We start from the raw sequence: 14,975 nt of genomic DNA on the forward strand, positions 1-14,975 counted from the left end.
GAATAAAGAGAGTAAAAATTTTTTTTTGTTAAAGTAAAATTAGAGAGAAAGAGAAAGAAGAGAAGGGAGAAACCTAGTAGAGGAAGACATTTTGTGTTATTCCTTGGTGACTTTCAATTTCATCTCCATTTGTCTTGTATTTACCAAATGGCAAATTATGAGAATTGGTTTGGGTAATATGTTCTCCATAGAGGAAATTAAATCAGATGTCTCTCTTAAAGTCATTGATGAAAATTTTAGATTTATTTGATTTTTTAATGATGATAGGTAATGTTCATCAGAGGGTCAGAGAGAGAGAAAGCTTACCCTAGGTGGAAAAAAAACCTTGAACTTAGCAAGGCTGGAACAGAGTCAAACATGAAATACATGAAAGTAAAAAGGGAAGAGAAAAGATGAGTGGATACACTTAATCAGTCATGTTGAGAAACATTTGCTCTCAACCAATGTGTGTGTAAATCTTTACATGACTTCCTGCCTATATTTATATCTCAGTTTTCAACTTGAGACAGAGTAATGACATTTGCAACCAGTCTTCTTTGTGTTTTCTGCATAGTGGCCTTCACCTCCTTGTTACTTAGATTGTCAATTTCCGGTTTAGCATGGAGATCGCTGTGATGTAGCACGTGGAAGCCACATTCTTCTGAGCCAGTGATCTGACCTTGGATGGTTTTAAGTACATGAATGCAGCAGATCCATAGAACAATTCCATTGCTGCAAGGTGGTAATAATATTTTCTGTGTCAAAACTTAGTGACGTCGAGTCGATTCCGACTCATGGCGACCCTATAGGACAAAGTAGATCTGCCCCATAGAGTTTCCAAGGAGTGTCTGGCAGATTCGAACTGCCGACCCTTTGGTTAGCGGCCGTAGCAATTACCCACTATGCCACCAGAATTTCCATTTTATGTATAGAAGGTAATAAACAATGAATGACTCTCAAGCTCAATGCTTAAAGTTTAAAATTTATGTTAAATTACAAATAAGTTAGTAAATGTTTAACAAAGGGCTCAGGATAGAGAGAATAGACTGCAAATAAAAGAAAATATAAACTTGAAAATAGCTGGTTGCAAATAGTAAGTCATGAGAGAGGGTCGGGAAGAAGAGAGGAGAATGAGGGAAGACTTTCACCAACCATGTAGGGGGTTGGAGTACCTCGTTCATGGTTGGACTTTTCTCTGGTGTTTGTAACAACTTACTCTTAAAATTGAGAAAGAGTGATAACATTTGCATTAAGACAGTTTTCTTCTCAGTGTTTTCTGCATGGCATCCTTCACCTCCTTGTTCCTCAGACTATAAATAAGGGGGTTCAACATGGGGATCACTGTGGTGTAGAACACAGAGGCCACATTCTCCTGGGCCAAGGAACTGGCTCTGGAAGGTTTTAGATACATGAATGCAGTAGATCCATAGAAGAGTCCTATTGCTGTAAGGTGGGAACTGCAGGTGCTGAAGGCTTTGGACCTGCCCTCTGTGCTCCTGATGTGGAGGATGCTGGAGAGAATGAAGGCATAGGAGACAAGGACTGTTGAACTGGTAACTGTGATGTTGAATCCAGCCAAAAAGAAAACTGTCAGCTCAATGTCATAGGTGTTAAAGTAGGAGAGCTTCATGAGGGGGAGGATATCACAGAAGTAATGACTGATGAGGCTCTCACAATAGGACAGTTTTAACATGAGAGCTTCATGAGGGGGAGGATATCACAGAAGTAATGACTGATGAGGCTCTCACAATAGGCCAGTCTGTATCGTTGAGCCAATGAGCCCCATGATGTAGACCACAGCCACTAGCATGGAGCAGATTTGATGTGACATAATGATGTTATAAAGCAAAGGGCTGTAGATGGCAACATAGCGGTCATAGGCCATCACTGTCAGCATGTAAGCCTCGGCAATGACAAAAACAAGGAAAAAGTAGAGTTGTGACATGCACCCTGCATAAGATATGCTGTTCTTCTCTGACACAAAGTTCACCAGCATTTTAGGAGTAATGACAGAGGAGTAGCACATATCTACAAATGACAAATTGCTGAGGAAGTAGTACATGGGGGTGTGAAGCTGGGAATTCAGACAAATGAGAGTGATCATGCCCAGGTTCCCCACCAAGGTGACCATGTAGATCCCTAGAAAGAGGAAGAAGAGAGGGAGCTGGAGCTCTGGCCGATTTGTTAATCCTCCTAGAATGAATTCTGTCACAGTAGAGTGATTTTCTGCAGGCATTCTCCTGGGGTTGGAAGCCTGTGGGGCTGGGAGAGAAAAGCCCCGTGAAAGGCTGTAATTTTCCTTGATGAAGCTGGTTTGAGCATTTGTCTCAAGCTTGGAGATCCTGGGCTGTTTCTATGATTGTTGGACAAATGTAGATAACACTACATTGGCCAATTAAACATTTTTCCTGTGTACAATTCAGTGAGAATTATTACATCAATCATGTTGTGCAACAAACACCAGTATCATTACCAAATTTTTCATCACCAGAAACAGAAACTCAGTGTGTTTAAATAATGCTTCAGATTTTCTGTCTGTCTTTTGTCTCAGGTTACTACTATTAAACTCTGATCTCTATACATTTGCCTATTTTAGGTATATTTTCTGAGTGAGCTCATTTAATATTTGTTGTTTTGTGATTGGCTTATTTTACTCAGCCTGATTTTTTTTTTTTTTTTTAATGTTTTCAAGGTTCATCCATGTCATGGCGTGGTTCGGAAGAGTTAATATTGTGAAGATGTCAATATTATGTAATGCCATATACAAATTCAAGACAATAATCATCAAAATTCCAATAGCCTTCTTTGCATAAATGGGAAAGCCAATCCTCAAAGTTATATAGGAATGCGAAGGGTTCCAAATAGCCAAAGCTATCCTGGAAAAGAAGAATAGAAGAGGAGGACTCACACTTCCTGATCTCAAAACATATTACGGGCAATACCCAGATTATGAACGAGATCTGTTCATAAGTTTGTCTTTAAGTCGGATGTGCAGGGTAAATTGGACAGGTGCATACGATTCATATTTAGCCTTACTTTAGTGCAAAAAAAGGCTTCAAGATTTTCTAATGATTTAAAAGCTGCATTGCAGCAAGGGAAGATGATCATGATGAAGAATTTGTTGCAAATAGGAGTTGGTTCAGTCATTTCAAAATGAGGGCAAATTTACATAACATTAAAGGGCAAGTATGAGTTGTCTGTAAGTTGGATGCTGGTAACATGGGGCTGCCTGTATAAAGCTATAGTAATCCAAACAGTGTGGCACTTGTATATGATAGACCTATAGACAATGGATTGGAATCAAGAATCCAGAGATAAGTGTACACATCTGTGGTCAATTAATCTTCCATAAGTGTGTCAAACCCAACAAGGGGAAAGAATAGTCACTTTAATAAATGGTGTTTGGACAACCGGATTTTGACATGCAAAAGAATGAAAGTACACCCATACATCACATCATATACAAAAACTAATGCAAAATGGATCAAAGACGTAAATGTATGACCTAAAACCATAAAACAATTAAAAGAAAATATAGGGGTAATGCTGCGGGATCTAGTCTTCAACAATGGATTCTTAGATATGCCACCAAACTCCCAAGGAACAAAAGGCAAAATAGTTAAATGGGATCTCATCAAGATGATAAACTTCTAGATTCCTCATTGATGCATCTGCCCATCACTCCTGCTGTTTACTGGGAAGAAGACCATCACCTGAACAGTTCAAAGATTATGAAGATAAGAGGAAAAGGGACCAAGATCTTGAACTTTTACCACTCGGTTTTTCAAATATCCTAAACCAGTGGTTCTCAAAGCATAGTCACTGGACTAGCAGCATCGGCATCACCTGAGGCTTGTTAGAAATGCCAACTCTCACACCTTGTGCCAGACCTACTGAATCAGACATCCTAGGGGTGGGGCCCTAGCCGAACAATCTGTGCTTTAACAAACTCTACAAATGATGTTGATTCAGGCTAATGTTTGATAGCCTTTACTCTAGAAGAAAGAAGTAGTAAATTTCACATTTTGAAGTTGGAGATGGGTTTTGCTGCAGAAATGAAATTTCCCGGTCATTTATGCCATTTCCAAATATTCACTGAATGTGAGCATTTGAATACCTATCTCAAATCTATGCAGTGTCAGGGTAACATGGCAGTTGCTCCTGTATCATTGAGTGGCAAGTCAACTGCTGCATCTGAAAAATGAAGGAATTAATAATATCAATTCCTAAGGTGGTTGTAAAAATAACATGGGTGCATGCATATTTAGAAATATTTTTTTCAAATATTCAGAATGTGTAAAAATATAAGTTGTCGCTATGTGGCTGGAATTTGTACTTAGTTTTTCTTGGGGTTTGAGGGCCTAAGACAGTGGTTCTCAACACTGGCTGAAGTATTTAATAAGTATTGATGTCTGGGTCCCACCCACAGAAATTCTGATTGAATTAATTCATCTGCAGTGCAGCCTGGGTATTGCCACATAGTGTTGTCCACAGTAAGTGCTCAACCGTTATTTATTACATTTTTGTTATTATAACATTAAGATCGTAATATCAAAAAAAAAAAATATCAAAACCATGGCACAATTATCTCACTGGTGGTGAAGTCCTCAAATGAGAGACATGTTCTCTAGGGAGCATGGATATCCATGTCTCTGAGGTGTATTTCTTAATATAAAAACTTAAATTCTCACTATTTTAATTGCTTCTTCATATTATTACTAACCTGTGTGAAATGCTTTATAATTTACACATTTCTTTCAAAAGCCAATCTCATTAACTCCTCCTAAAACTCTTGGGTATGGGGAGAAATGTATTTAGAGCAGAATTCTAATTCTTATTTTCATACTGAGAAAACAGAAGTGTCGGACATTAAATGACTTGGACATGAACCTCAGACGTAAACCTGTTCTCCTGATCATGAGCTTCTTCCCTTGCCTCTAGCTGGTAGCCTTATAAATCAGCACGCCTGCAGCTCTGAGGCAAAGTAGTGGTTGAACATGCCTTATACTTGATCTCTTAGCATGAGCATGATATATGAAAAGAGAGGGATGGTATATATAGATATATTTTTAATTCTCTAAAACCAAAGCTCTAAAAGTTAAGTTACCCAAGGTCATACAGCCAGTGAGAGGTAGAACTGGTCTAAATCCAAGGACTTCTGAACATCAGTCTGTTTTGTCTCCAGGAATCTATGTTGCTGGAGATAACTTTGCGTAGCACATTTTTGTTATTTAGTGAAGTTATTGAATTTTGGGGGGTAGTCAGAGGAGGGATCTTATTGCTACTGTCTGATGCATTTTTTAATTACAAAGGAAATATGGGTATATTGTAGAAAATTAGAAATACAAACAAGCCAAAACTACTTATTTGCAATAAAATATAAACACTATATTCTCACTACCCAGAGTCTAACATTGGTAGTAATTATCCTTCTAGATTTTTCCATGCATATATGTATACATACATTAATAAAAACATTTTATAACCTAATTTTTCTGTGTAGCACTTTAAAAATCCATAGCCTCACTTGATTCCTCTAATAATAATAATTCCAGTACTAACTGTATTTCCTCATTTTACAAGCAAGCAAGTCTTTTAATCCTTAGGGTTGGTGTAAAGACAAGAACATGTGATTGCGTTATAAGTCTTATGTGTTGAATTATTGGGGGGGTATTTAACATCATAATAACTAGCAATTTCCAATTATTCCAATGGAGAAAGAGGTCCCTGGGTAATGCAAATGGTTAACATGCTCTGCTGCTGTCTGAGGGATTGGTGGTTTATGTCCATCCTGAGGCACATTGGAAGAAAGACTTGGTGAGCTGCTTCTGAAAAATCAGCCATTCAAAGTCCTATGGTGCACAGTTGTACTCTGATACACAAAGCTTCATCACGAGTCAGAATTGACTCGGTGGCAATTGGTTTTACTACAAAGGAGAAAACAATTTTCTTTCAGATAACAATAAATTTTAAAATATCTTCCATATCCCCTTGTACCCAATCTGAGTCTCCTGAAACTCTAAAAAATGTAGAAAATGCTCTTTGAATCTATGATTACCAGAAGTCAAAATGCATTACAAAGCAGTGCAGAGTGAACACCATTCACTCAGTGCAGAGCAGACATGAATACCATTCCATAGAAAAATCTAGTTTTGCTCAGGGTTGGTGCTAATAAGAACACAGCACACCACAAAAAAGCATTTAGAGATGAAGGGAAGCATGTTTTGTAAACAGACTGCATTAGAAACAGGAGTTTAACAAGGGAAAGATTAATCCAAAGGACTAACGGACCACAGCTACCACAGCCTCCACCAGACTGAGTCCAGCACAACTAGATGGTGTCCAGCTACCACCACCAACTGCTCTGACAGGGATCACAACAGAGGGTGTCAGACAAAGCTGAGAAAAATGTAGAAGAAAATCCTAACTCACAAAGAAAAACCAGATTACTGGCCTGACAGACTGGAGAAGCCTTGAGAGTATGGCCCCTGGAGACCCATTTAGCTTAGTAATGAAGTCACTCCTGAGGTTCAGCCTTCAGCCAAAGATTAGACAGGCCCATAAAACAAAACAAGACTAAATGGGCACACTAGCCCAAGGGCAAGGGTGAGAAGGCAGGAGGGACAGGAAACTGGTAATACAGAACCCAGGGTCAAGAGGGAGAGTGTTGACATGTTGTCAGGTTGGTAACCAGTGTCACAGAACAATATGTGTCCTAATTGTTTAATGAGACGCTAGTTTGTTCTGTAAGCCTTCATCTAAAGCACACACACACACACACACACACACACACACAAAAGCAGTTCATGGGAAAATATTTTTCTCATACAATTATTTTAAAACTGCAATTAAATACCTGTGTTGGCAAAAAATGGAACACAGTCTCCTGAAACTCCTAGGGAAATCCCTGTTTTCAATAATCAGGAAATATCAGAAAATGAGAGAATAATACATACATATTTACATACATACATAGTCCTGTACTTACTCAAAGGAGCAGATAGAATCTTTAAAAATGGGTCACCGAGACTGGGAGTCTTGGGATCTTTTTACATACATACAGGCAGAACCTCTCCTGGGAAGTAATCACTCCAGAGACTGGGTTCCTCACGACGGGAGCAATTAGAATCTCAATTTACACCTGTGTTGTGAATCATTGTTTTTGCTTTTCAGGTGTGATAATTTTCCTTTTAGCTGGGAGAGTTATTTTGCAGGTTGGAAAACTTAGCATCTAATGGGAGTATTTTAATATTTTACTATCTATAGTCCCGTCATCATCACCACCACCACACATCAGTCATTACCAACAACATTACCATCAGTGATGATTACCACCATCGTCAGTTATTACCATCCAGTCATCGTCAGTTCATCATTAGACACAATCAACCAGATTTGAAATGTTTATTCTAAAGTGTTTTTCAAACAAATTCAAAGATTTTACTAAAACAAAGTATATAGTTTCAGTAAAAGAATGTTAAATTTGTAAGGAATGTTACATTTCTCACCCCGGTGCTTCACCTGTAGACTGACAGAGTTGGGTGACAGAAGGTTGAAAAGCATAAGAACATAGGCTCTTGAGAACTCTTCACTCATATATTTTCTTTCATAAAGGGAATGTGTGCAAAGGAAATTTACCGATTCAATAATATATTCAGTAACATATTACTGATAATATATTGCCAAGGAAGATTTTTAAATTAAACTTATTTTGAGATAGTTGTAGATTCACACACAGTTGTAAGATATAATACAAAGAGATTCCACATGCTCTTTACACAATTTCCCCAGAGGGCAACATCTTGCAAGGCTATAGGGCAATATCACAGCCAAGATACTGACATTGATGCAATTCATTGATCTCATTCCTATTTTCCCAGTTTTACTTATACTCATTTGTGTGTGTGTGTGTATTTAGTTCTATGCGATTTTGTCACTAGTGTAGGTTAACGTATCCACCACCACAGCTAAGAACACTTACACCACTACAAGGATCGCTCATGTTTCCTTAGTATTTTTTTTTTAAATTGTTCTCTTCATTGTCTAATTTTAAGAAATAAATGATTTGTTTCCCTGTTATTCTCCAAAGGTACAAGTTATTTTTCTTCAGTATCATTATGAACTCAGTAATTTAAACATTTTATGTGTTTCAATCTATTGCAGTTATTATCTTAAAAATTTTTTTTAATTAAATTATTAACTTTTATTTTGCTTTAAGTGAAAGTTTACTATTGGAATCAGTTTCTCATATAAAAACTTATACACACATTGCTATGTGACCCTAGTTACTTTCCCTGCAATGTGACAAAACACTCCTTCTCTCCACCCTGTATTTCCAGTGTCCATTCAACCAGCTCCTGTCCCCCTCTGCCTTCTTATCTTGCCTCCAGACAGGAGGTGCCCACATAGTCTCATGTGTCTACTTGAGCTAAGAAGCACATGCCTCACCAGTATCATGTTATGTCATGTAGTGCAGCTTAATCTTTGTCTGAAGAATTGGCTTTGGGAATGATTTCAGTTTTGGGCTAACAGTGAGTCCGGGGGCCATGACCTCTGGGGTCCCTCCAGTCTCAGTCAGACCATTAAGTATGGTCTTTTTACTGGAATTTGAGGTCTGCATCCCACATTTCTCCTCCTTTATTGGGGATTCTCCATTGTATTCCCTGTCAGGGCAGTGATTGGTGTTGGTCAGGTACCATCTAGTTCTTCTGGTCTCAGGCTGTTGGAGTCTCTGGTTTATGTGGCCCTTTCTGCCTCTTGGGCTTCTATTTTCCTTGCATCTCAGGTGTTCTTCATTCTCCTTTGGTCCAGGCAGGTTGAAACCAGCTGATGCATCTTAGATGGCTGTTTGCTAGCTTTTAGGACCCCAGGTGCCACTCACCAAAGTGGGATGCAGAAGATTTTCTTGTTATGTCAGTTGACCTAGATATCCTCTGAAACCATGATCCCCAGGCACCTAGCTCTGCTACTCTGTCCCCGGAAGTGTTTTGTTGTCTTCCGGAAGCCTCTTAGCTTTTGGTTTAGTCCAGTTGTACTGACTTCCCCTTTATTGTGTGTTGTTCTTCCCTTCAGCTAAAATAGTTCTTGTCTACTATCTAATTAGTGAATACCCCCTCCCTTCTTTGCTGCCCTTGAAACCATCAAAGACTGTTTTCTTCTGTGTTTGAGCCTTTTCTTGAGTTCTTGAAATAGTGCTGTCATACAATATTTGTCCTTTTTGAACTGACTAATTTCACTCAGCATAATGCCTTTCAGATTCCTCCATGTTATGACATGTTTCACAGATTCATCGTTGTTCTTTATTGTTGTGTAGTATTCCATTGTATGAACATACCATAATTTGTTTTTCTAGTCATCCTTTGATGGGCACTTTGGTTGTTTCCATCTTTTTATTGTAAACAGTGCTGCAGTGAACATGGGTGTGCATATATCTATTTGTGTGAGGGCTTTTATTTCTCTAGGATATATTCCAAGGAATGGGATTGCTGGATCGCATGGTCCTTCTATTTCTAGCTTTTTAAGGAAGCGCCAAATCAATTTCCAAGTTGGTTGTACCATTTTACATTCCCACCAGCAGCGTATAAGTGTTCCAGGCTCTCCACAACCTCTCCAACATTTATTATTTTGTGGTTTTTGGATTAATGTCAGCCTTTTTGGGGTGAGATGGTGTCTCATCGTAGTTTTAACCTGCGTTTCTGTAATGGCTAGTGATCGTGAGCATTTCCTCATTTATCTGTCAGCTGCCTGAATGTCTTCTTGTGTGAAGTTCCTGTTAATATCCTCTGCCCGTTTTCTAGTTGGGTTGTTTGTCTTTTTATTGTTGAGGTATTGCAGTGTGTTGTAGATTTTAGAGATTAGATGCTGCTCAGTTTTATCGTAGCGAAAATTTTTTTCCCAGCGCGTATGTTGTCTTTTTATGCTTTTGGTGAAGTCTTTGAATGAGCGTAAGTGTTTGGTTTTTCGTAGTTCCCAGTTATCTAGTTTCGCCTCTGGTGTTTGTGCATTGACAGTAAAGTTTTGTATACTGTTTATGCCATGTATTCAGGCTCTTAATGTTGTCCCTATTTTTTCTTTCTATGAGCTTTATAATTTTAGGTTTTATATTTAGGTCTTTGATCCATTTTGAGTTAGTTTTTGTGCATGGTGTGAGGTGTGGGTCTTCTTTCATTTTTTTTGCAGATTGATATCCAGTCATCCCAGCACCATTTGTTAAAGAGTCTATCTTTTCCCCATTTAACAGACTTTGGGCCTTTGTCAAATATCAGCTGCTCATAGGTGGATGAAGTTATGTCTGGATTCTCAGTTCTGTTCCATTGGTCTGTGTATCTGTTGTTGTCCCAGTACCAGGCTCTTTTGACTACTCTGGCAGTATAATCGGTTCTAAAGTCAGGTAGTATGAAGCCTCCCACTTTGTTCTTCTTTTTCAGTAATGCTTTACTCATCTGGGGCCTCTTCTGTTTCCATATGAAGTTGGTGATTCATTTCTCCATCTCATCAAAAAATGCCAAAGGAATTTGGATCAGGATTGCACTGTATCTATAGATTACTTTGGGTAGTGTAGACATTTTCACAATATCGAGTCTTCCTATTTATGAGAAAGTTATGTTTTTCCACTAACGTGGGTCTCTTTAGCCTTCTTGCAGTAATATCTTGTAAATTTCTTTGTATAGGTCTCTTACGTGTCTGGTTAGATTTATCCCTAAGTATTTTATCTTCTTGGGGCTGTTGTAAATGGTATTGATTTGGTGATTTCTCTTTGACATTCTGTTTGTTGGTGTAGAGGAATACAACTGATTTTTCTCTTTATCTTGTATCCTGACACTTTACTGAAATCTTCAGTTTGTTCCAGGAGTTTTCTTGTGGGTTCTTCAGGGTTTTCTGGGTAAAGACCATATCACCTCCAAATCGAGATACTTTTACTTCTTCTTTGCCAATGTGATGCCCTTTATTTCTTTAACTAGCCTGATTGCTCTGGCTAGGACCTCAAGCACAATGTTGAACAAAAAAAAGAGCGGCGATAAAGGGCATCACTGTCTTGTTGCCATTTTCAAGGGTAATGCTTTCACACTCTCTCTATTTAGGATGATGTTGGCTGTCGTCTTTGTATAAATGCCCATTATTATGTTGAGCCATTTTCCTTCTATTCCTATTTTGCTGAGAGTTTTTATCATGAATGTGTGTTGAACTTTGTCAAATGCCTTTTCTGCATCAATTGATAAGATCATGTGCTTCTTGTATTTTGTTTAATTTATGTGATGGATAACATTGATTGTTTTTCTATTGTTAAATCCTCCCTGCATACCTGGTATGAATCCCACTTGGTCATGGTGAATTATGTTTTTAGATGTGCTGTTGAATTCTATTGGTTAGAAGTTTGTTGAGGATTTTTGTCTAAGTTCATGAGAGATACTGGCATGTAATTTTCTTTTTTTTTTTTTGTGGTGTCTTTACCTGGTTTTGGTATCAGGGTTATATTACGCTGGCTTCATAGAATGAATTTGGGAGTATTCAGCCCTTTTCTATGTTCTGAAATACCTTTAGTAGTAGTGGTGTTAACTCTTCTCTGAAAGTTTGTAAGAATTCTCCAGTGAAGCTGTCAGAGCCAGTGCCTTTTTTGGTGGGCGGGGGGGGCGGGCGGAGTTTTTAAATTACCTTTTCAATCCCTTCTTTTGTTAGGGGTTTATTTAATTGTTCTATCTCTGTTTGTTTTAGTTTAGGTAGGTAGTGCGTTTCTAGAAATTTGTCCATTTCCTCTAGGTTTTTAAATGTGTTAGAGTACAATTTTTCATAGTATTCTGTTATGATTCTTTTAATTAAAGTTGGGTCTGTTGTGACATCACCAATCTAGTTTCTTATTCAGGTTATTTGCTTCCTCTACTGTTTTTCTTTTGTCAGTTCGCCCAATAGTTTATTGATTTTGTTGATCTTTTTAAACAACTAGCTTTTGGTCTTTACTCTTTCAATTGTTTTTCTGTTCTCTATTCCATTTACTTGTACTCTAATGTTTATTATTTGCTTTCTTCTTGTGCCCGAGAGCTTCTTTTCATAGTCTCTTTCTGTTTGAGTTGTGATAATTCTTTGATTTTGGCCCTTTTTTTTGGATGTGTATATTTATTGCTATAAATTGACCTCTGAACACTGCTTTTGCTGTTTCCCAAAGGTTCTGGTAGGAAGTCTTTTCATTCTCATTTGATTCTATGAACTTCTTTATTCTGTCCTTAATTTCATCTATAACCCAGTAGTTTTTTATCAAGGTGTTGTTCGGTTTCCATGTGTTTGATTTTTTTCCTTGCTTTTTCTGTTATTTATTTCTACTTTTATGGCTCTGTGGTCAGAAAACATGCTTTGTAACATTTTGATGTTTTGGATTCTGTTTAAGGCCTCCTTTATGTGTGACCTAGTATGTGGTCTATTTGGGAGAATGTTCCATGTGTATCAGAAAAGAAAGCATACTTGGCTGCTGTTGGTGGAGTGTTCTGTATATGTCTATGAGGTCAAGTTGATTGTGGGATTTAGATCTTTTGTGTCTTCATTAGCTTCTTACTGGATGCTCTGTCCTTCACTGAAAGTGGTGTGTGGAAGTCTACTATTATTGTGGAGCTGTCTATCGAGCTTTTCAATGCTGTTAGAGTTTGTCTGATGTATTTTGGAGCCCTGTCACTGGGAGCATAAATATTTATTTTGGTTTAATCCTCCTGGTATATTGACCCTTTAATCATTATATAGTGTCCTTCTTTATCCTTTGTGGTATGTTTTACTTTAAAGTCTATTTTTTCAGAAATTAATATTTCCACTTGTGCTCTTTTTTAATTCTTGTTTGCTTGATACATTTTTTCCATCCTTTGAGTTTTAGTTTCTTTGTGTCTTTAAGTCTAAGGTGTGTCTCTTGTAGACAACATATAAATGAATTTTGTTTTTTAATCCATTCTGACACTCTCTATCTCTTTATTTTTGCATTTAGTCCATTTACATTCAGTGTAATTATTGATAGGTATGAGAACAGTGCTGTCACTGATATCTTGCTTTTGTGTTGTTGACAGTTTCTTTTTCCACTTAATTTTCTGTGCTGATCGTTTTTCTTTATGTGTTGTCTTTAACCTCTTTTTCATTGTTACTGCTTTCGTATTTGCTGAGTCTTTATGTTTTTCTTGTTTATTATTTTGGTGTGTAGGATTGTTAGTTTTCTTTATGGTTACCTTAATATTTATTCCTATTTCTCTACATTTAAACCAGTCTTTTATTTCTTTATATCACCTTGAATTCCTCTTCATATGAAAGATCTGTGACTACCATTTTTAGTCCCTCTTTTTTGATTTAATATTGTCATCTTTTCCATAAGGACATCTGTTTCCATGTTTTGAGTGTTTTATCTTTGATTTATTTTTGTGATTTCCCTGTCCGAGTTGATATCTGTTTGCTCTGTCCTGTGTTCTAGTCTTGGGTTTTTATCTGATGTTATTGATTTTCTAACTGGGGGACTCTGTTTATTATTCTTTTAAATTTGGTTTGGTTTTTGCAAGTTCTGTAAACTTGCCTGTAATTTTGCCTTCATATTTGAGAGACGGTTTTGCTGGATATATAATTCTTGGCTGGCAATTTTTTTCCTTCAAGGCTATATATATGTCATCTCATTGCCTTCTTGCTTGCATGATTTTTGCTGAGCAGTCTGATTTTAGTCTTAATGACTCTCCTTTGTAGGTGACTTTTCGTTTTTCTCTAGCCACTCTTAAAATTCTATCTTTTTTTTTTGGCAAATTTGAGTATATTCCTTGGTGAATTTCTTTTGGGATCTACCATGTGTGGGGTTTGATGAGTATCTTGGATAGGTATTTTCTCATCTTTCACAATATCAGCAAAGTTTTCTGCCAAAAATTCTTAAAAAATTCGTTCTGCATTTCTTGCTATCCCCCCTGCCCTCACCCTGGTTCTGCGACTCCAGTCACTCATCGGTTATATCTCTTGATAGAGTCCCACATATTTCTTAGGGTTTCTTCATTTTTTTTCATATTCCTTTTTCTGATTTTTCCTCAAATATGTTGGTGTCAAGCGCTTTATTTTCAATCTCACTAATTCTCACTTCCATTGCCTCAGTTCTGCTCCTATGACTTTCTATCGAGTTGTCTAAGTGTGAAATTTTATCGTTAATCTTCTGAATTTCTTTTTGCTGTCTTTCTACCAATCTTGGGGTCTGTTAAATTTGTCATTATGCTCTTTTCTAACCTTCTTAAGTTCCTCCAATGCCATGTATGCGTGTTCCTTGGTTTGTTCTGCATTTTGCCTGATTTCCTTCCTGATCTGTTGAAGAGTTCTGTATATTAATCTTTTGTGTTCTGCCTCTGGTAGTTCCAGGAATTTCTCTTAATCGGGAAGATGTCTTGATTCTTTGTTTTGGGGGCTTGCTGAAGCCATCCTGGCCTGACTCTTTATGTGATTTGATATTGACTGTTGTCTCCATGTCATCATTAAGTTATTTTTTTATTTTATGTTTCATTACTATGTCCTAAATTCTTGTTTTGTTTTGCTATACCCAACTTGGATGCTTGAGTGAATTAGTCTGATCACTGGTGCCTTTGTTCGAGTTGCAGGGATAATTGTTTGATTCTGGCCCTTTCCTTTTTTGGGATGTGTACATTTATTGCTATAAATTGACCTCTGAACACTGCTTTTGCTGTGTCCCAAAGGATGTGGTAGGAACTGTTTTCATTCTCATTTGATTCTTGAATTTCTTTTTTCCATCCTTAATTTCTTCTATAATCCAGTAGTTCTTGATCTAGGTGTTGTTCAGTTTCAAAGTGTTTTTTTTTTTGGCCTTGCTTTTTTCGGTTATTCATTTCTACTTTCATGGCTTTATGATCAGAAAAGTTGCTTTGTAATATTTTGATGTTTCAGATTCTCTGAAGGCCTGCTTTATGACCTAATATGGGGTCTATTCTGGAGCATGTTCCACATGCGTTAGAAAAGAAAGCATACTTGGCTGCTCCTGGTGGAGTGTTCTG

General features: G+C 37.4%; 1 protein-coding gene across 1 annotated transcript; it reads right to left on the reverse strand.

Annotated features, from left to right (window-relative positions):
- Nucleotides 1-1,171: 1,171 nt before the first annotated feature.
- On the reverse strand, nucleotides 1,172-2,633 carry LOC100655033 (olfactory receptor 8A1-like). Its single transcript, XM_064268345.1, has 2 exons — nucleotides 1,735-2,633; nucleotides 1,172-1,677 (listed from the first exon to the last, which is right to left on the reverse strand). Exons 1-2 carry the CDS (start codon nucleotides 2,213-2,215, stop codon nucleotides 1,229-1,231), a joined length of 930 nt encoding a protein of 309 aa, XP_064124415.1. The 5' UTR covers nucleotides 2,216-2,633; the 3' UTR covers nucleotides 1,172-1,228.
- Nucleotides 2,634-14,975: the final 12,342 nt, after the last annotated feature.

Source organism: Loxodonta africana, chromosome 15 (assembly GCF_030014295.1).
Source record: "Loxodonta africana isolate mLoxAfr1 chromosome 15, mLoxAfr1.hap2, whole genome shotgun sequence".
In the NCBI taxonomy this organism is placed as follows: Eukaryota; Metazoa; Chordata; class Mammalia; order Proboscidea; family Elephantidae; genus Loxodonta; species Loxodonta africana.